Here is a 23,629-nt window from a genome sequence, read left to right on the forward strand (position 1 = left end):
GCTTGCTTAATTTTATGCGTTACTCATAGCTTGTTTCTCTTTTTTGACATTCATGGTTGAATCACAATCTCAACACCACTGCTCCTACTTGTTGCTTGCCGACAAAGCACTTATTCTAAGATGGTGATTAGAGGGAGGAAGTTTGCAGGAAAGGACAACAAGGGCGAAGATGAGCTACAAAGGTTGTAAAGTTCCTTTCCTTCGCATTTACTCCCGATAGACTTAATTACAATCATGAATGTCTCTTGTTTTGAATTCTAGGGTCTACCTCTGTTCTGTTAAGTTAATTTTTGTTTAGTAATAAGCATGGTTCACTACTTATCATTGCACCTTCATCTTGAATCTACTTGAACCCATTATACTTAAAAGTGCATCGAAGAAATCATTCTTTTGAAAGGAAAGTGTTGAGGAATTTTATCAATTTTGAGGCAAGCTAAAGATTAAGAGAAATGAAATGATTGTATGATTGTGTATTGAGGTTACATGTTTGTGAAAACTTGCATGGGAGCTCATAGACAGGAATTGAAATTTGGAGAAGTGTTATAGAAATTCTCAAAAATCTATTGATCCAAGAAGCAGTAAACAAAAGAAAACAAAAGAAAAAGAAAAACAAGGAAAAAGCCCAAGGCTCTGAGCATCAATTACTAGGATGAAAAAGAAAGATACAAAAACTCAAAGAGTTATTGTCCTAGTTACATGCTTGTGGTGAATTTGTGTCAAAGAAAGAGGCCTGAGCAAGTAAATTCTAAGGGGTGCTTCATCACCTAATACCTTAACCCAACTGAGTTGGGAGTATTGATTGAAAACTTATCCTAAAGGGCCACTTTGAGACATGACACCTAGAGTCGAGACTAAGACAAATAAATACTGCTTCAAGGTGATAATCTATAAAGAGGACTCCATAATACCATTTGAATGACACTCCTAAGATCTAAGACTTCCAAGATGTAAGGACTAATGAACACTGGAACCCTTGCATAAGCATATAATTGGAGTTGGCCTTCATTATCACTTAATCACTTCACTCACCAAGGCATCATAAGAAATTCTTCAGCACACTCCAATAAAAAGAATCCTTTATGCATAATTCTTTCCTTGCTTGGGGACAAGCAAGATTTAAGTTTGGTGTTGTGATGCGGGTGCATCATTGCCTATTTTTAGTAGTTATTTCAGTAGATTTTTGTTTAGTTTTCATACAAATTTTGCCAATAAATGAGTAATAGCATGAAAAATCTCTGCATGAAACAAAATCTCAAGCATAGGTGAATTTTAGTTAATATACAAGGTAAATATGATGAAATAGATCACACTAAGCGAATTTATGATTTTGGGCATTATTAGCACACTTAGTATAATGAAGTTTGTCTTGTATGTTACTTTGATACACTTTATTTGTTTGATTTCGGACTAAAAAAAGCAGAGAAGAGCCACGTTAGTGGCTACGTGAGTACCACTAACGTGGCCATTAATGTGGAAGGAAGGAAAGTTTGGAACGTTAGTGGGAACGTTAATGGCATTAACTTTGAAGAAGGAAAGCATGGAAAGTTAGTGGCAACGTTAACGCCACTAACTTTAGCAAAGCAAAGGAAAACCCACGTTAATGGCTACGTTAACACCACTAACGTAGACCATTAACGTGGGAAAGAGGGACAAGGAGCAGCGTTATTGGCAAAAGTGAGTGCCAATAACGCTAGCGAAGGACTAAGAGGCCTACATTAGTGGCCACGTTAGTGCCACTAACGTGGACACTAACATGGGCAAAATCTCACCTGGCAGCCTGACCATGCCTTCTTCAAACAAGAATAACTTGAGCCACAAAGCTCCAAATGAGGTGATTCAAGTGGCATTGGAAAGTAAGAATCCAGAGCTTTCCAAGCATATATGGCACTATATGGTGGACACTAAATTTGAGGGAGAAAACCTGCCCCGAAAGTGCAAAGATGAACATGGTATCAACCTGTAGTAAGGCCAGCTGACCTCTTCACCTTCCAAGAAGTGTAACTCGAGCTGTAGAGCTCCAAATGATGCTCTTTCAAAGGCGTTGGAAAGTAGACATCCAGGGCTTTCCAAAAATATATAATAGTATGGGGTGGACAGTAAGTTTGAAGTCCAGAACCTGGCAATATTAATCCCTTGAATGCTGACGTTATTGGCACTCACTTTTGCCAATAACGCCAGCGACTACGCCAGCGATCCTGTCCCCTTCAAGGGAGCATAACTTGAGTTACAGAGGTCCAATCGAGCTGATTCTAGTTGAGTTAGAAAGCTGACATTCAGAGCTTTTCAACGATATATAATAGTCTATAGTGGGCATGAAATTGGAGTACAAACAAGAGGCATCTTTTAAGCCCCAAAAACACCAACTAGATAGCAAGTGTGACGTTAGCCACACTAACTTTAGCACTAACGATTAGCACCTGGACCTCAACTTGATTCATTTCTCTTTCAAGGGCCACCTTACCTCAAGCAAGCAAGCCCACAAGTGTCAACCAATCAAGGCCACAAGAAGCATCTAGAATAGGAATTTTCATTTAATTGTAATTTGCTTTTAATTTCATTTCATTTTGTAATTTAAGAGAGCCTATATGAAGGCCTTAGTTTTAACATTCAAGGCATCTGGAAATTGAAGGAAGGGGGAGAGAGTGAAGACCAATTCGAACCTCTGTGAATTGGCACACTCCAAGGGGAGTGGGTCTTCGGACCTCTCCCCTCCTACACTCTTCTTCCTTTTCTCTTTTTTTTTTCTTTTCTTAGTTGGAGTTTAATTCTAGTTTGTACTTTTCATTTATGAACTTTGAAGTTTCAATTTCAGTTTTAATCTTCATCTTTATTTTTTTCTGCACTTTCTTTCTTTTCTATTTTGGTAGAATAATGATCAACTAACTCTTTTCATTGGGTTAGAGAGCTCTGTTGGAATTCAATGGATTAAATTGTTTTCATCATTCATCTTCTTCTTTCTTTTCTCTTGATTTTGCTAGAAAGTTTTCGATCTTCATCCAATTGGGTAGTTGTTTTAGAAGAGAAATTGCTCATACTTGGATTTCTTCTGAACCTTGGAAGAGGAATGAGGAAATCATGCTAGAAATGCTTTCTCATGTTGGACCAAATTGGGGTTTGGATGGATATAGTGACATATAATCCTACCAATACTTTGATTTGGAAATACATGTGGAATAATCAGTGACCATACTTCATCTCTTTCCATGAGCAATTAAATCAAGGAATTGGGCAATTATTTAAGCTTAGAGAGATTGGATTGCCAAGGAATTGGGATCCAATCACTTAAGATTGCCAAGGAGATCAATGAATGCATTGATTGAGGAAGAGATGAGAATGAACTTGATCCGGAGGATTGCAATATCTCTTGATCTCAATGTTCATTTTATTTTTAGTTCTTACATTTACTTTTCTTACCATTTTACTTTTCTGCACTTTATAGTTTTTCCTTTACATTTATGCAATTTACATTTCCTTGTTGCTTATCACTCCAATCTGATTCGTCTAACTAGGATAATCAATTAACCATTGATTGCTTAATCCGTTAATCCCTATGGATTCGACCTCACTCTATTGTGAGTTTTTACTTGACGACAATTTGGTATACTTGCCGAAGGGGAATTTGTTGAGAGACAAGTTTTCGTGCATCACCCACCTAATTGGGAATTTTTCCCACAAAATTTAAATTCGGTTTCCTGAGAATAAGTGCGGGTAATTAGTTTGCATCTCCGACTCGAGTTCCCAAGTGTGCTCCTCAACACCGGCTCGACTCCATGCCACTTTGACTAACGAAACCTCTTTCCCACGCAATTGTTTGATACTAGTATCGTCAATTATGACCGGAGTCACTAGAAGCATCAAATCTTCTTTCAACTGAACAGATTCAGGTTCTAGCACATGGCTAGCATTAGGAGTATACTTCCGAAGCTGCGACACGTGAAATATGTCGTGCAGGTCCGAAAGGTGAGGTGGTAGAGCCATCCGATACTCCACCGGTCCAACCCTCTCCAGGATCTAGAACGGACCAATGTATCGAGGATTCAACTTCTTTGCTTTAATTGCCCTACCCACTCCTGTGTTTGGAGTAACTTTAAGAAAAACATGGTCTCCTTCCTCAAATTCCAAGGGCTTCTGCCTCTGATCTGCGTAACTTTTCTGACGACTCTGCACAGTGCGTATCCTATCCCGGATTTTCTTGACTTGTTCAGTGGTCTCAGCTATCATCTCCGGCCCTAACAAGCTTTTCTCCCCAGCTTCATACCAACATAGCGGAGATTGACATTTTCTCCCATACAAAGCCTCATACGGATCCATTCTGATGCACGCATGGTAGCTATTATTGTATGCAAACTCCACTAGCGGCATATATTGATCCCAGCTCGCCAGCTGATCTAGAACACAAGCCCTCAACATATCTTCTAGTGTTTGGATCGTCCTCTCAGATTGACTATCTGTTTGAGGATGGTAAGCTGTGGTCAAGCTTAATCGGGCTCCAAAAGCTTTCTGAAATGCACCCCAGAACCTTGAAGTGAAACGAGGATCTCTATCAGAAATTATACTGGTAGGCACACCATGAAGTCTCACAATCTCCTTTATGTACAAGCGTGCTAACTCCTCAAGAGTGTAGTTGAATGGGTAGGAAGTGAGCTGACTTCGTCAGTCAGTCCACAATCACCCAGACAGCATCAAAACCGGCTCTAGTCCTTGGCAATCTAGACACAAAGTCTATCGCAATGCTTTCCCATTTCCATTGTGGAACCTCTAAAGGTTGCAACGTCCCGGAAGATATCTGGTGTTCGATCTTTACCTTCTGACAGGTTAAGCACTTTGAGACATATTCCGCCACATCATTCTTCATACACGGCCACCAAAACATCGCTTTAAAATCATGGTACATCTTAGTACTTCCCTGGTGAATAAAGAATCTGCTTTTTTGTGCTTCCTTTAAGATATCTTGTCGCAAAGTGCCAACATCCGGCACAATGATCCTATCCTTGAATCTCCATAGCCCATCCTGATCCTCTGACACTCTCCACCGCTTCCCTTGCTCAATAGCTGGCAACACCTTCGGTAACATGTCATCGTTTTCATGAGCCTTTAGGATTTCAGATTTAAAGTCACTTGTAATCTGCAATCGACTCAAGCATAGAGTTCCAGACATTTCTTGAACACCAATTTTTAGACTCTCGAATTCCTTGAGTAACTTCTCTTCTTGAAGCATCATCCAAGCAGCGTCCAACGACTTCCGACTTAACGCATCCGCCACTACATTAGCTTTCCCCGGATGGTAATTCAACTCAAAGTCGTAGTCCTTTAGTAACTCCATCCACCTCTATAGAGGTAATTCAACTCAAACTCTTGTGATCAGAGAAAACTTGAAACTTAACTCCATAGAGGTAATGCCTCTACACCTTTAACGCAAACACAACCGCAGCAAGCTCCAAGTCGTGCGTAGGATAGTTAACTTCATGAGGTCTTAACTGCCGTGAGGCATATGCCACCACATTACGATGCTGCATCAGCACGCACCCTAGACCTTTTAGTGAGGCATCACAGTACACCTCAAATGGTTCGTTCGGCTCAGGTAACACCAACACAGGTGCAGTGGTCAACTTTCGCTTCAACGCCTGAAAGCTCTCCTCACACTCAGGAGTCCAAACAAATGGCGCATCTTTGCGGGTTAACTTTGTCAATGGCAAGGCTATTTGTGAAAAGCCTTTGATGAATCTTTGGTAGTAGCCAGCTAAGCCCAAAAAATTCCTTATCTCAGTCATTGAGGTTGGTTGCCTCCATTCCATCACTGCCTCCACCTTAGAAGGATCTACAGCTATCCCCTGTTTACTAACCACGTGACCCAGAAACATTACTTTACTCTTCCAAAATTCACATTTGGACAGTTTTGCATAAAGTTTCTTTTCCTTTAGTATCTGCAACACGGTCCTCAAGTGCTATGCATGCTCTTCTTCAGTCTTGGAATAAATCAGTATGTCATCAATGAAGACAACAATGAATTTATCCAGAAATGGACGGAAAACTCTGTTCATGTAATCCATAAACATTGCAGGAGCGTTTGTCAACCCAAAAGATATTACAGTGTATTCGTAATGACCATAACGAGTCCTGAAAGCAGTCTTAGAGATGTCTTCACCCCTCACCCTTATCTGGTGATAACTGGATCGCAAGTCGATCTTGGAGAAAACCCCAGATCCTTGTAACTAATCCATGAAATTGTCAATCCTTGGTAGTGGGTAATTATTCTTTATCGTGATCTTGTTCAGCTGCTTATAATCCACACAAAGTTGCATACTCCCATCTTTCTTCTTTACCAGTAATACTGGCGCACCCCACAGAGAAATACTTGGTCGGATAAAGTTCTTACCCAATAGATCCTCTAGCTGAGACTTTAGCTCGACCATTTCCAGCGGGACATCCTAAAAGGAGCACTCGAGATTGGTCCAGCCCCAGGCACTAACTCGATAGAAAACTCAACCTTTTGGTTAGGTGAAAATTCATCAATATCATCAGGAAACACCTCCGGAAACTCACACACAACCGGAATTTGTTTCAATCTTTGATCATCACCCGAAACACCCGCGGTTAACAACAGAATACCATGACATTCGGTCCCAGAACAATTCACCATCATAGCGTTCAAGTAATAACTATTCAACACAACCGGCCCTTCCGTATCTTCCGACATAAAATACACCGATTTTGTAGAACAGTCGAGTAGAACATGGTTCTTAGATAACTAGTTCAAACCCAGGATAAGATCAAGACCAATCATCGGTAAGCAGATTAAATCATGGACAAAATCACGTTGCTGGACCCTAAATGAAACTTGCGGGCATCCTAGCCTAGTTATCATGGCTTCATGGGTGTCATTATACACTTTTAGGTCATAACCTAAGACAATCTTCAATCCTAACTCATGAGCTTTCTCAAATGCAATGAATGAATGTGTTGCTTCTGAATCAAATAAAGCATTTAAAATTTGACCAGCCATTTCACAGTTACCTCGGATAAGTGTCTCGGATCCCTCGGTACCTATAGCTGAGGTGGTGAACACCCAACCAGACTGCTGTGCTTTTCCTGCACCTTGCTTCTGTTTCTCCGGACAGTTTGTGGCTTTATGCCCTGCCTTACCACAAGAATAGCACAAGCCCCATCCGCCTTGCACGGAGCTCCCAGATGGTGACTTCCGCACCTAGCACAAGCTTGCTCATTCTGAGGCTGCTTCCCAAACCTTTTCCCTTGGGAGTTGTTATTCTTGTTGTTGGGCCTCCTAAAAGACCTTCCCCTCTTGAAAGGCGAACCTCTAGGAGTAAAGCTCTTCCCTCGGTTCTATGGGAATGATCCCTAATGGCTTCCTCTCTCCGCAGCCACCTTCTTCACACACTCTTCAGCAACCCTGCTCTTGTTCACCATCTCTGAGAAAGTCCTGATCTCCATTGGTCCTACTGAGCTAAAGATATCACTTCGGAGTCCTCCTTCATACTTAATGCACTTTCATTCCTCAAAGTCTCTCGGAACTCCCTGACACATATGGGAAAACCTAAATAGCTCCTCAAACTTGTCAGTATACTCAGATATGGACATGGCACCCTGCTTCAGCTGCAGCAACTCGAGTTCCTTGGCCGTCCTGGCAGAATTCGGAAAGTACTTCTTATAGAACTCATCCTGGAAGGCATCCCAGGTGATAGGGTCATCACCCTGCTGCAGGAGACGTCGGACTCCTTGCCACCAATGCAATGCCTCCCCAGGTAGCAAACTCAACACACTGCCCTTCAGGTACCATCTGTGCTTGCAATGCTCGCTCCATAGCCTGAAACCAGGTATCGGCTTCAGTCAGACTAGTGGTTCCCTTGAACTTAGGTGGATTAACTTTCAAGAACGTTACCAGTGTCATCGGGCCCTGAGCTCCACTTCCGTCATTGCGATGGTTGTTCATCTGTTGTCCAAGGGCCGCAGCAGTGGCCTGCATAGTAGCAGCCATATTCTCCAATGCCGCCATAAAATCTACCGGGTTATTTGGGTTGGCTCCCGGTCCCTGAGTACTAGTACAACCTCTCCCACGACCTCGACCACGTCCACAAGGCACTATCTGGTTCCTATACACACCAAACAATCGATATTAAGTTGATCATTCTCAATATCGAAAGTCTAGTGCTCCAAAGTCCCAAATGCATGCTCATGAACATTTATGCCAGGTATATCAGTTAGATATTCTAATATCACATAACACACATACAGAGAATGCACAGAAGCATAGTCAGTCCGTCCCTCAGGCTTTATAGGAACGAACTGCTCTGATACCAAAATGTAACACCCTACCACACAGAGCCCTATGCTTAAGTCATAAGACAGAGGTGGCGAGATATTACGACCTCCAAAAATAAAATTTAGTACATATAGTATTGTGAAGAATGTCCATAACTAGGAGCCATTGAAGGAAAAGGCATAAATAAAAAACGTAACTCGAAAAGCGCAACACTCCGATTGATAACGTAACGAAACAGATAAAGGATAAGCTAATGCAAGAATATATCCAAAGAGTTCCAAAAAAACATAAATATCCAAAAACTCAAAATCCTGTTGCGAAGAAAACCGGTCTGAGCATAGAAGTATATACAAATAAATATAAAGCAAGATACCCAAAGGAAACCCAAAGGGTGAAATACAAAACTTATTCTCCAAAATAACCTCTAAGAGGAGTCAAAACAGTATATTTATATACATTATTTAGTGGAGATAAAAGCATCTAAGTGAAAACATAAAACCAAAGTAAAGTCCCGAGAACCAAAGATCTTTGCTAATCCAGAAGTCTCCAGCATGCCTCAACGAGAAGCCTCACGTCCTGCATATGAAAACCACAAAATCTGCATGGGTGAGAACCAGAGGTTCTCAGTATGGTAACAGTACCCACATATCTAACATGTAATGTCATTGGAAAGCTGAAGGCAATCCTAGAACTTCCACTAGATAATTCAAAGCTCATAAACAGACTAAACCATAAAAGGCAACTGACTAAAGATCTTCAGTCTAACTAAGATTCCCCTTTCAAAATCCTGCAGACCTCCCAACCACCAACAGTAATATAATATAGCAACCACAATTATATCAGACAAGAAGATATACATATAGGAAAAAGATATGACATTTAGACAATTAGCAGGTAATATACAGTCAATTAGGCAATTCCAAACAATTCACATAGTATGCATATGATGAATGCCTATCCTAATGGCTGATGATATCATCTGTCGGTTATATAGCCAACCCGACAAGTCCTGGTAGGTAACTATTGGACTGTCCCTCTGTCATGCATCCCCAACTCGAGTTATTCACAACATAAGTCATAATTCATATCCAACATCCTCACTGGTGTATATTCACGGGGGCGAGCTCATCTGGAACTTTCACAGTGTCCGGCCACACTTACAACATAGGGTCAGTAGAGTATCAAGTCTCCACCTAGAGCACATGGTGGCTAGCCACTGCTTTCTCCCAGGAAAACTCGTATCTCAGATAATGGGAGTGCAACATTCACATTTCATTCAATACGCATATATGCAAACATACTCAGCCATAATTCAATAATAGCTCAGCCGTAACACGGCAATATCTCAGCCATTTGGCTCATAATACAATCCATATTCAGCCAAATCATTAACAATTACAGCCCTTCGGCACATGGCATATCAAGCACTTCCACATTCATCCTCCGTATCTCATACGATGATCCTTGATCATCATTCATCATTAATTCTCCCCTTTCTTCATCCACAAGTTACCACAATTGCTAGCCCTTCTCGTTGCTAGGCATATCATCAAGTTTTAAGACATAACGGGTGAGATCGAAGGCATAAAAGTATGAAATTTGGCTTTGAAAACTCAAAAAATCAACTTTGAGATGAAAACGGGGTCACACATGCGCATCGCCCACGCGCACGCGTGGAATGCAACAAAATCACAGCGACGCATACACGTCCCTCCACGCGCACGTGTGGGTGGGAAAAAAGCCCAGTGACGCTTATGCATCAGCCACGCGTACGCATGGGTGATTTTTGTGCCCCAGGTACAAAACTGGCACAAATCAGGCACAACTCTCTGGAATTTTGGCTGGGCAACTATTTTAGTTCATCGACGCATACACGTGGGCCACGTGCACGCGTGGATAGTGAAACTTTGAAAACGACGCGTGCGCGTCGGCCACGCATACGCGTAGGAGTGCGTTCTGCCTAAAATTTTACTAAGTTAAAAAGCTACATAATTCTCAGTTTTAAACCCCAATTTTTCGATGGGCATAACTTTTTTGTTTTAAAATGTTTTTCACCTGTTCTTCGAACGGCATAACCACCCCGGATCCAATTTAATTTCAAACAAATTTGGTATAAAACGGGATCCGGAGTCCAAGTTACGCTCTGTCAAAGTATGCCCAAAAATCACATTTTCATACAAGACCATAAAGTGCCATTTTCAAAACACCCAAATTCCAAACCCTTTTAAAATCAACCACAACATACCAAAAATCACTTCAAGCCTCTTCAACTCAAATGTTAACATTTTTATCAACTCAATAACTATGGACCCACCATGGTAACCAATCTCATCAATAATACAATTTCAAAACACAATATCATGTCATATGTATTTCCTCATTCCAATTTCCAACAACACCATCTCTAACCAACCATCAATACATACAATCATTACCATACTCACTCTCAACATGGTTTCACCCATAATTCAACCTCAACCAATCATTAATCATATGTCAAAACATGCATATCTCTCATGCATCATATCATCAATCATCAATATTCATAATCACACATATGACCACATAATTGATTTCAATCATTCAAACAACATCAACCATTCAATCCTATCTTAGGGCCTCTAGCCTAAGTTTTCACACCACATTATATTTTAGATACAGGAAACCGAGACCATACCTTAGTCGATTTCCCCCGCTCAATCGAAGACTTCCAAATCACTTTTCCACAAGCTCTCAAAGTCTCAAAACCTCCAAGAACATATTTTTAGCACACTAAAGCCCTTTTCTAAGCTTTCCAAAATCTCAATCAATCTTCAATATTCACATACACACTACCTAAGCCACAATTATCATACCCAAACATAACAATTCAATACCCAACATCATAGAATAACAAATTTCACTGGGGTTGAGAATTTTACTACACCCAAGGTTCAAAGAGACAAGATTAATCTTCTCCTTCAAGAGAGTTGGGTCCTATAACATCAAAGAGCCCAAAATCTCAACACTTTTCTCAATGAAATTCGAAATTAAGGGATGAAGAACTGAACCAAAATCGTGGCTTACCTCAAGGAAAAAGTAGTGGGTTTTGTAGAGCTCTTTCCGATGAACGTGTGGCCGTAAACAGTGCGGCAATCGGAGCTCCAGATCAAAAGTTATGGTGGTTTGAAGATCAAACAAGGGTTAGAACTTGGGAGAGTGTTCTTCCCCTCCCTCCTTCCATTTTCAGCGTGTGTTTATGTTTAGTGAGGAGAGAGAGTGCTGAAATGAGGGTTTTAGGTTTAGTTTGGTTGGGCCAAGGGCCCAATATGGGTCCGGTTGGTCCGGTTTGGCCCGTTCGGTCCAATCTTGGGCCGATTTCTATAAAATTGGTATCAAAATTCTCGTCTCAATTTCCTCAATCATATTAAGCCATAAAAAATCATATTTTTTGCTTTCTAGAATAAATTCTCATTTATGGGCTAATTAGTCATTAATTAACCGGGTTTTACAAATTGCATGTTTTTAAGTTTTCTTCCTAATTTTGTGCTATGATTGAAAACATGCTTCTTTGACCTTAAATTTGTTAATTTTAATCCTCTCTTATTACCATTCGATTTCGTGATATGTTTGTTAAGTGTTTTCAGGGTTTACATGGTAGGAATGGCCTAGAGGATGGAAAGGAAGCATACAAAAGTGGATGGAACACAAGAAATTGAGGATTTGAGAAGCTGGCAATGATGCGTACGCATGGGCGACGCATACATGTGACCGGTGCGGCAAGAAAGCGACGCGTACGTGTGGATGATGCGTACGCGTGACCAGGTATTCATTCAGTGACGCGTATGCGTGATAGAGCGTCACGTGCTGCACTTAACAGAAATCGCTGGGGGCGAATCGCTAGGGGCAATTTATAGGCTGTTTCGGCCTAGTTTCAAGCCTGAAAATGAAGATTAGAGGCTGCAAAGTGGAGCAGAATGAGGGATCAATGATTCACTTTCATACACACATTAGTTAGGTTTTAGATGTAGGTTTCTAGAGAGAGAGGTTCTCTTCTCTCTCTAGGTTTAGGGTTTCTTCTTCCAATTTCTCCTTAGATTCAGGTTCAATCTTCCTTTAATTTAGTTTTCTCTTACTTTTATCTGTTTAAGCACTTTAGTTCATCTTCTTCTCTTGTTAATTTCCCTTTTTCGCCATTTTTATGTTTATGAGCTATTGTTACGTTTGATTTCTTCTAATGCAAATTATGTTTTCTATGTTTATTATTGCTCTCTTTTATTGTTAGTCATTGATGCTTGCAATTGGTTGTTTAGACTTAATATTCCTTGTTAATTTTCTATATTTTTATTCTGTACCTTCCAAGTGTTTGATGAAATGCTTGGGTAGATTTTAGATTAGATTTTTATGTTCTTTACATGGATTGATCAATTAAAGACTCTCGAGTTATCAAAACTCTTTTGTTGATTGGTAATTGAAGATTGCCGGTTAGCTTGAACTTTACCAAAGCTAGTCTCTCACTTTGAGTTGACTAAAACTTGTGAACTCAAGTTGATTGTATACACTTGACCTTCCTCCATGGGTTAGAGGTTAACTAAGTGAAGGCAATTCATAATTACCATCACAGGTGACAATGATAATGAGGATAGGACTTCTAATTATCAATCCTTGTTAAGAGCTTTCTTAGTTATTTGTTTATTTTCTTGCCATTTTACTTCCTTGTTTCTTATTTCAAAAAAACCCAAAAAATATACTTTCCCATAACCAATAATAAACAACACTTCCCTGCAATTCCTTGAGAGACGATCCGAGGTTTAAATACTTCGGTTAATTTTATTGGGTTTGTACTTGTGACAAACAAATTAAACATTGATTGAGGTTTAATTGTCAGTTTAGAACTATACTTGTAACGTGATTATTTTTGTGAAATTCTTTTCCGACATTCTTCCCCACATCAATTTTTGGCGCCGTTGCCGGGGAATTTCAAATGTGTGCCTTATTATTGGTTATTGTGAATATGTTTGCCTTTTCTTTCTTTGTTAGTTGTTGCTAGCTTTAGGAGTTTATTTTCATTATTTCTTGTTAGTTTTTATTTTTATTTTCTCTTGCTACTATGAATTCTCACCACTTTGGCTATGAGTTTAATTCAAATTATGTTGTAGGGAATGTAAGCTACAATGAGAACATGCATCAAGGATGGGACAATCAAAAGTGGAAGGAGCCTCAAGCTTATGGACAACCCTCTTGGCAACAACCTCCACCAACGTACTATGAGCAAGAGCCATTCCAAGATGCATATCAATCCAATAGCTATGGTGGACCCTCTTGTAGTTACCAACAAGCCCCACCATATGCCTATGAACCCCCTCATCAATATAGTTTTGAACCACCATACTCACAAGCCACCTACAATCAAACACTTCCATATAACCCTAACCCATATCCACGATACCAACCACCTTATGAGCTAAATGAACCATATATAGAACCACTCCAATTCCAACCCAATTACTCCCAAGAACCACCACTTCAATATACACCACCTCCATTGTATGCAAACTTTCAACCACAATATGATCCTAATTATGTTAGCCAAGCGGAACAAGAACCACGGGATCATTTTAAGGAAGCAATGGATCGACTTCAAGTAACTATCCATCAAATGGAGCTAGAGGAAGGCCGAAAAGCACATGAAGCTCTCATGGCTAACATTGCCAAAACGAGAGCTACCATTGACCCATGGGACTCATGCAACAAACAGCATTTCCACGGATGAATGTGGGAAGTCAACCGAAGAGCGGAGCATGAAGGAGATCTTGGAATCTCAACTAGAGAACAAGGGACTGGAGTGTGTTGTACAGCAAGTGGAAAAGATGGAGAGTGTTGAACTGCCACATCCTTATCATGATGAACCGCCTTCCTATCGTGAACCCTTCCTCCCGAGCAATGAACCCTCATATCCACTCCAATCCCCAAATAGATGACACTCTTGGTGTTCTTCTTGAAGGGCAAAGAGAGATGCAGTGGATGACACTAGTGTTCATAGCTACCTTGACCGAGGTAGTAGATAATTTAGCTTTATTGTGCTTCAATACTCAAAGTACCCTGATAAACTACTATTTTATGGTTTATCTTGTACTCAATTGAGTGTTTTTCATCAAGTCTTTGCACACTTATTCATATGATTTTCATGATTTTACAATTCCTTCCTAGATTTTGTTCTATGATTGAAAACGTGCTTCCTAGACCTTTAAATTGAGTATTTTAATTCCCCTTTCTACCATTCGATGTCATGATCTATGTGTTAAGTGTTTTTAGGCTTTATAGGGCAGGAATGGCTTAGAGGATGGAAAGGAAGCTTGCATAAAGGGAAGAAGCACAAGAAATAAAGGAGATAACCAGTGAGCATCGACGCGCATGCATGGCTCACGCGTGCGCGTGAATTGGAGTTTTGCACGGCGACGCGTGCGCGTGCCTGACACGTGGCGTGTCTGACGCGTACGCGTGACAAGGAAGTTCGCCAAACAACGCGTACGCGTGCCTGACGCGTATGCGTGACATGCGGTACATGCAGAAATCACAGAAAATGCTGGGGGCAATTTTGGGCTGAGTTTGGATCTAGTTTTCAGCCCAGAAACACAGACTAGAGCCAGGGGACAAGCAGAGACTCGACATACATTCCCTTTCGTATAGTTTTTAGTTTGAGTTTTGAATCTTAGAGAGATAAATTACTACTTCCTCTAGGTTTCCTTCACATTTATAGATTTCTAGTTTTTATGCTTTGGATGCTTTTGCTTTGGATATTGAGAAGAGTCATTACCTCCGTTGAAGTCGTTATTATTCTAGTTTGCTTTCTTATTCCTTTACTCTTTTGATTACTTATTAACCCTGTTCAGATAAGGATGTTGCATTTTGGGATTTATTAATGCAAAAAATTACTTTTACCTTTAATTAATTTTTCGTTCCTATTTTATTTAATTTATCATGTCCTCTTCTTATATGTTTGTGAACGTTATACTCATGTCAATGGAGTAGACTCCCAACTTGACTTGGGGGTTGATTAAAAGGAGACCCTTGAGTTGGAATGCTTAAGTGATTAGTTAAATTTGAAGTTGTTGGCTAACTCTCTAGGCACTAACGCTAATCCTTCCCAAGGGAGAGGATTAGGACTTGTGAATAAGAGTTAGCTCAATCGTTTGACTTTCCTTTATTTAGTAAGGGTTAACTAAGTGAAAACAACAACCTCTTGCTATTCCACTTGGGAAAAACCAACAAGGATAGAACTTCCAATTAATCTACCCCCTGTCAAGTCTTTTATTCGATTATATAAATTCCCTCGCCAATCTTCATTGCTTTAATTTACAATTATTTATTTTCCTGTTGACCAACTATTAAAAATTTCTTGGAAAACTCCTGACTAATAAAATAGCACTCTTTTGTCAACTCATTGGGGGACGACCTGTGATTTCTACTCCCAGTATTTTTATTCTAATTTTGTGACAACCCTTCTAAATTGATAAGCGGATTTTTCGTCGGTTAGGAACTGTACTCGCAACGTTCTTTCTATATTAATTTCTTAATCGGCTAATTTCCGCCACGTCAATTTTTGGCACCATTGCCGGGGAGTTGCAATAGCGTGCTAAATTGTTAGTTGGTGTAAATACTTTTAATTTTATTTATTTGTATATTTTATTTTATTTTATTACCATGAGCTGTATGTTTCTTTCGTTGAATGACGCGTTCAGTGCCTGATCCGAGCTTAGCCGTATTTGATCCTGTAATTGAAAGAACTCTTTCGTGTATTAGGCGAGCTCGGCATCGGTTAGCCTCTGAGGGTAGTGAAGTAGTTACTATCAATTCACCAGTCTCATCAGAGGGCGGATCTGAACCGCCATTTGAGGAAGAAATAAGCTCCTCTTCTACTAATTCGGTTGATTTACGTGCAGGTAATATGGCAGAATCCAGGAGGATTACTCTCTAGGAAGCTGGAGTTCCAGACTTTACACTGCAACCGTATCAAGCGCGTCACCCAAATCTGGCTGCAGATTTTAAACTAAAGACTGCACTAATAAACTTGATACCTAAGTTTCATGGCTTACCTGCTCAGGAGCCTATAAAACACCTCAGGGATTTTCAGACAGCCTATTCTACTGTTAGGCGTCATGGTGCAGATGAGACTACTATTTTGCTAACCGCCTTCCCGTTTTCTCTTGAGGAAAAGGCGAGGGAGTGGTACTACACTCAACCTGAGGCAGTTGTTACTAACTCGGATACACTCAGGAGAGAATTCTTGGAAAAATACATCCCAGCTGAAGTTATTGATAGACTGAGGAAAGAAATTTCCTGCATTATTCAAGGAGAATCAGAAACTCTTTATGAGTATTGGGAGCGCTTCAGAAATCTTCTGGACGTATGCCCCCACCACATGATTGACAAGTTGGTGTTGATCAGCTACTTCACACAAGGCATGAAGCCTCAGGATAAGATTACATTGGATGGTGCGAGTAATGGTTCTCTGAAAAAGTACAAGACCACAGATGAAGCATGGCAACTGATCAGCGACCTAGCTGAGTCCACTCGGAATGCTAGGCACAGGAACAACTATCCCAAAGCTGTTGCATAGGTTTTCTCTAGCAGTGAGACTACTGCTTTCACACAGACTCTACGTGAGATGACCAACCTACTGAAGCAGATACAGCTGAATCAACAACAACCTCAGCCTCCCTCATCACAACAGAGTCAACAGTTGGTTCCTCAAAGAATATGCAGAATGTGTGCCAATTATGCTCATTACACTGATGAGTGTCTGCAGCTCCAACAAGAAGATAACACCTTGGCAGCTACTCATAATTTCTATGACCGCCCGAATCAAGGATACTATCAACAAAGCGGAAATTACAACCAAGGTGGAAACTACAATCAAGATTGGCAAGATAATTCCAACCAAGGATGGAGGGACAACTACAACAGAGGAGACAGAGACAACAATAGAAATCAGAGGTAGAACAATAACAACAACAACAGACAGCAGAATCAGAACTAGCCTTACAGAGCACCTCACCTAAGATAGTCCTAAGCGCCTTAGAACAACCAACAGCAGGTGCCTCAAGTCACTTACCCATCTTCCTCTCCCAATGACGAGTTTCTTCACTCCCTTGCGTAAGGACAAAAGACCATTCACAGCACACTTACCGGTCTAACTTCTGCTATACAAGCTCTCGTCTCCCAGATGGGATCGTCGAGTACCTCCAACACTCAATCAGCAAACTCCAATACACTTCTGTCTCAGCCTTTACCCAACCCCAAAGGAGGAATCAATGCCATTACTTTGAGGTCTAGGATTACACTACCAGAGAGGAGTCACGAGGAGCCAAGCTTAAGAGAAGACACTCCAGTTGAAAGTACTGTGGAGGTAGAGGATGCTGAAGAAGATGTAGTACAAGACGTGGTTGAAGAAGAAGTAGCCCAACCAAGGAATGGAGAAGCCAAGGAAGCTGAAGCTGTAAGAAATGCCATCCCTATCCCATTTCCGCACCTTGCAAGGAAGTCCAGAAAGCAGATGGAACTCGATCCCAAAATGGTAGAAATCTTCAAAAAAGATGAGGTAACTGTTCCCCTTTTTGATGTTATTCAGCAAGTACCTAAATATGCGAAGTTTCTGAAAGATTTATGCATGCATAAGGATAAAAATAATGAATTCCTTTAGGTAGTTCTATATCTGCTTTAATAGGGGATATACCTGAAAAATATAGTGTTCCAGGTCCATGCATGGTTAACTGTACCATTGGGGGTTGATAAACCACTATTTTATGGTTTATATTGTGTTTAATTATGTGGTTTTATCATGATCCTTACCCACTTATTCATTAAATTAGCATGAAATTATAATTCCTTCCTGAATTTATTACATGTTTGAAAACTACTTCCTAGAGACTTTAATTGTGTATTTTTAATTCTCCTTTATTCCATTCGATGCCGTGATCTGTGTGTTGAGTGTTTCAGACTTTATAAGGTATGAATGAGTTGGAGATTGGAAAGGAAGCTAGCAAAAAATGGAAGGAACACAAGATTTTGAGGAGATAACCAGCGAGAAGTGACGCGGTCGCATGGCTCACGCGACCGCGCGAAGGAGAGCAAATCGCAGTGACGCGGCCGCATGGCTCACGCAGCCGCGTGGATTGGAAAAGCTCAAGTGATGCGGTAGCATGGACGACGCGAACGCGTGGCAAGGAAAAGCGCGAATGACGCGTCCGCATGGATGACGCGATCGCGTGACATGTGCGATCTACATAATCTGCAGAATTCACTGGGGGCGATTTTGGACCTTATTTCGACCCAGTTTTCGGCCTGGAACAGCAGACTAGAGCCAGAGAATATGCAGAAACAAAACACAACATTCATTCTACACAGTTTTCAGTTTTAGATCTAGTTTTACTCCTTTAGTTTTTTCTCTCTAGGTTTTAGAATTTTTATTTTTAATTGGTCTTAGCATTGGAACATTGAGAAGAGTTATTTCCTCATCAAGACTTCGTCATTCTAGTTCGTTCTCTTAACTTGGTTTTATTCTTCCATGTTCTTTGCTTTGTTCAATTTTGTCATTTGAATGCTTTCATGATTATTTAATACAAGGATTATTTCTTCCATTCTAATTTATTTTCCATTCCAATAATCGTGTCTTCTTTTAATTCTCTTTCATATGTTATGGATTTATTATTTACAATGAGCGAGTAGTTTCTTCACTTGATGGGGAGTTGATTGAAAGGAACTCTTGAGTTGGAAGGATTGAAAGAGAATTTGTAATTGGGTTAACTGTTGGATTGCTATCCAGTCACTAACACCAATCCCTTTGAACTAAGTGGGTTGCAACTCGTGAATAAATCTAGCATTCCAACTTGTTTGACTTTCCTTTACCTAGTAAAGGATAACTAAACAAAACAACTATTAATTATAAATTAATCTTGAAATCATTCCATCAATAATAGAGATTCCAACTAATCAACTCCCAGTCAAGGCTTTTATTCATATTATTTAAATTTTCTTAATTTAATTTTCCATCTACTTAACTCAACCTTTTGGAACATCTGATTAATAAAATAGCACACTTTTCTATAACTCGTTGGGAGACGACCTGGGACTCCAACTCCCAGTAATTTTTAATTTAAACTCTCTATGACATATTTCTAAATTGATAGGCAGATTTTCGGTGAGTTAAGAACTATACTTGCAACGTAACTATTTTAATAATTTTTAATTCACCAACTTCTGTGCCTCATCAGGGGTGTAATATTTTTTGACTGCATGTGTGATTTAGGAGTGTGCGTAAGTATTATGCCATTGTCTGTATATGATGCTTTGAGGCTCCCTCCCTTAAAAAGGTCGGCAGCTCGTTTTGTTTTAGCAGATAAAAGCATCATCAGAATGGTTGGAATTGCTGAGGACGTGCTGGTGAGCATTAAGGGGCTTACATTTTCCGTTGACTTCTATATCTTGGAGATGCCCCCTAATGACTCAGGAAGACTGTCATCCATCCTGCTTGGAAGGCCATTCCTGAAGACTTCAATGTTTAAACTGGATGCCTTCTCAGGAACGTATTCTTTTGAGATAGACGGCCGAGCAATGAGTTTCAAGCTGGATGAAGCTATGAAGCACCCTCCAGAAGACCATTCTATCTTCCAGTGTGACATCATTGATGAGACCGTGGCTGAAGTCCACCAGGAAGAAGTAGAAGAGATGCACATGGAGCAAGGTGCAAGTGTGCGAAAGCCCCCTGAGCTTACTGAAGATACCTTGCCACCATCACTGGCTCCAGAAGATCAAGTACCTAGCCATGAGCAGAAATTGGAGTTAAAGCCCCTTCCACCCCACCTCAAGTATGTTTACCTTGAGGATAATTAGAAGCTCCCAGTTATCATTGCAAGGGAACTCACTTCCCAATAGGAGGAGTAGCTGCTTAGTGTGCTAAGAAGACACAAGAAAGCAATTGGGTAGAGCTTGGCAGATATAATGGGCATCAGCCCTCAAGTTTGTGAGCATAGGATATTTTTAGAAGAGGGAGCAAGGCCTATCCGTCAACCTCAAAGGCGGCTGAACCCCACTAACTTGGAAGTTATCAAGAAGGAAGTGACCAGATTACTGGAAGCTGATATTATCTACCCCATCTCAGACAGTGAATGGGTTAGCCCAGTACAAGTGGTGCCCAAGAAGTCTGGAGTCACTACAGTGAAGAATGAGCAAGGAGAGCTTATAGCAATGAGAGTGCAGAATGCTTGGAAGGTTTGCATTGGTTACAGGCTACTCGCAAGGATCACTACCCCCTGCCATTTATTGATCAGATGCTTGATCGTTTGTCAGGTAAATCACACTACTGCTTCTTAGATGGTTATACAGGATACTTTCAAATTCATATAGCTCCTGAAGATCAGGAGAAAACTACTTTTACATGTCCCTTTGGAACGTATGCATACAAGATGATGCCTTTTGGCTTATGTAATGCACCGGCGACGTTTCAAAGGTGCATAATGAGTATTTTCTCAGATTTTCTTGAGAACTGTATGGAAGTTTTCATGGATGATTTTAGTGTATATGGTGATTCTTTTAGCCTTTGCTTAGATAGTTTATCTAGAGTATTAGACAGGTGTGTTAGTTCAAACCTTGTTTTAAATTTTGAAAAGTGTCATTTTATGGTCAAACAAGGTATTGTTCTAGACATGTTGTTTCTAATACTGGTATTTCAGTTGATTCAGCAAAGATAAATGTCATTTCTAGTTTACCTTACCCCTCCTCCATGAGGGAAGTCCATTTGTTCCTTGGCCATGCAGGTTTCTACCAGAGATTTATCAAGGACTTCAGTAAGGTAGCATTGCCTTTATCCAGACTGCTACAGAAGGATGTTGAATTCGAGCTGAGTGAGGCCTGTATGGAAGCATTTGATAAGCTGAAGATCGCCTTGACTCAAGCTCCGATTGTCAGAGGACTAGACTGGAGCCAGCAATTTGAGATTGTGAGAGGACCAGACTGGAGCCAGCCATTTGAGATTATGTATGTGCCTCCAACCATGCAGTAGGAACGGCGCTGGCCCAGCGCGAAGGTAAGGATCCTTTTGTAATTGCTTATGCTTCTAAGACATTAGACGCTGCTCAGTCTAATTACACTACCACTGAAAAAGAGCTTCTGGCTATTATTTTTGCTCTGGATAAATTCTGAGCCTACTTACTTGGTACTAAGGTGGTAGTGTATTCAGACCATGCAACTCTAAAATACCTATTAGCTAAAAAAGAGTCCAAGCCAAGGCTAATACATTGGATATTGTTGCTGCAAGAATTTGATTTAGAAATTAAGGATAGGAGTGGTTCCCAGAATTTAGTGGCAGACCACTTGAGTCGCCTTGAGCACATTAAGGGTGACTCCACTCCTATCAATGATGCTATCCATTTGACAGCTTGCATGCAATATCTGAAGTAGTTCATTGGTATGCCCTTATAGCTAATTATCTAGTTAGTCATACATTCCCTCCTAATTTTACTAAGCATCAAAGGGACAAGCTGAAAAGTGAGTCCAAATATTATATATGGGATGACCCATATTTATGGAGGTATGGTGCTAATCAGATAATTAGAAGGTGTGTGCCTCAATCAGAAATCCAGTCTATTTTAGAGGCCTGCCACTCATCTGAGAGTGGTGGACATTTTGTCCCTCAAAGAACAGCTAGAAAATTTTAGACTGTGAATTCTGGTAGCCTACTCTTTTTAAAGATGCTACTGCCTTCTGTAAATCTTGTTCCCTATGCCAAAGATTTGGTAATATATCCAAAAGGGATGAGATGCCCTAACAGCTTATGCTGTTCTGTGAAATTTTTGATGTTTGGGGCTTTGATTTCATGGGTCCATTCCCAAACTCTAGCGGTTTCTTATACATATTGTTAGCTGTAGATTATGTTTCTAAATGGGTGGAAGCAATTCCTACCCGTGCTGATGATGCTAACACTGTTGTCTCCTTTGTTAGAAACCATATTATCTGTCGCTTTGGATCACCACGAGCAATCGTGAGTGATCAAGGCACTCACTTTTGTAACAGGAGATTAGCAGGACTACTGAAGAAGCATGGAATTGTTCACAAGGTAGCAATAGCTTATCACCCACAGACCAATGAACAAGCGGAGGTGTCTAACAGAGAAATAAAGTGCATTCTGGAGAAAATAGTCAAGCCTCATAGGAAGGATTGGAGCACCAAACTTGTTGATGCGCTCTAGGCGTATCGGACAGCGTACAAGACACCCATTGGGATGAGCCCCTTCCACCTAGTATACGGAAAGGCTTGTCACCTCCCAATGGAGGTGGAACACAAGGCTTTCTGGGCTGTAAGGGAATGTAACATGGGATTTGAGAAAGCTGGTGCTGAAAGGGAGCTGCAACTAGTAGAACTGAAGACCCTTCGACTCGAAGCATATGACAACTCCAAACTATACAAGGAGAAAGTGAAGGCTGTGCATGACAAGCATATCAAGAGAAGAGAGTTCAGACATGGGGAGCTAGTCCTCCTTTATAACTCAAGGCTGAGACTCATGCCAGGCAACTGATATCAAGGTAGGAAGGCCCCTACAGGGTAGAAAAGGCAGAGCCATATGGAGTCTTCCACCTGAGTCATCCTTCAAGTTCCAAATTTATCAAGGTCAATGGAGATCGTTTAAAGCTGTATCATGGTAAGAAGATGAAGGAAAATAAAGAGCTAGAGGTCTTCCTCTTGGAGGACCCACCAACAGAAGCAGATTAAGCTTATGGACCGTCCAACTTAAGGATGTAAAAGCAAAGTGCTAGGTGGGAGACAACCCATCATGGTATGATCGTTTCTTCTCATTCCTAGTTCATTTTATTTTAATTTTTGCAGTAGTCATTCATAATTTTTGCACATTCATCTGCATGCTACATTTTGCATTCTGCAAAAAAAAAGGGGGGGCACACGACGCGCAAGCGTCGCTGACGTGTACGCGTCATATGTGTGTGCGTGAAAAATAAAAGTTGAACAGAGAGTTGGGCAGGAGTGGTGCTAGTGGCGTGCCTTGCGCACAAGCAAGTCCACGCGTACGCGTCTCTTTCGTTTTCACTAGTCCACGCGTACGCGTCCCTCACGCGTACGCGTGACCCTGCAAAACGGCGTAAAAGGGTGTATGGCCAGAGAGTTATGATGGTGTGGGGCTGGAACTGTGCTGGTAGCACCAACCCCCATCATGCGTACGCATCCCTGACACGTGCGCGTCGTTTTCCCACAATGGCCAACCACGCGTGCGCATCAATGACGCGCATGCGTCATGTGCACTTTTGGCTCTCGTGCGTATCTAACAGTGAGTTGTGCGTGTGCGGGGCTGCCCTCGCGCCATTC

General features: G+C 40.9%; 1 protein-coding gene across 1 annotated transcript; it reads right to left on the bottom strand.

Annotated features, from left to right (window-relative positions):
- Positions 3,679-4,221, bottom strand: LOC107636306. The gene is made up of 2 exons (XM_016339825.1): positions 4,099-4,221; positions 3,679-4,011 (listed from the first exon to the last, which is right to left on the bottom strand). Exons 1-2 carry the CDS (start codon positions 4,219-4,221, stop codon positions 3,679-3,681), a joined length of 456 nt encoding a protein of 151 aa, XP_016195311.1.

This window comes from Arachis ipaensis, chromosome B04 (genome assembly GCF_000816755.2).
Source record: "Arachis ipaensis cultivar K30076 chromosome B04, Araip1.1, whole genome shotgun sequence".
Classification (NCBI taxonomy): Eukaryota; Viridiplantae; Streptophyta; class Magnoliopsida; order Fabales; family Fabaceae; genus Arachis; species Arachis ipaensis.

Excerpts from the sequence above, each read along its gene's own strand:
- LOC107636306 (XM_016339825.1), bottom strand. The coding sequence starts at position 4,221 with ATGATAGCTGAGACCACTGAACAAGTCAAGAAAATCCGGGATAGGATA. Across the intron at positions 4,012-4,098 it reads AATTTGAGGAAGGAGACCAT|ATCCTGGAGAGGGTTGGACC; the intron begins GTTTTTCTTAAA and ends GGTCCGTTCTAG.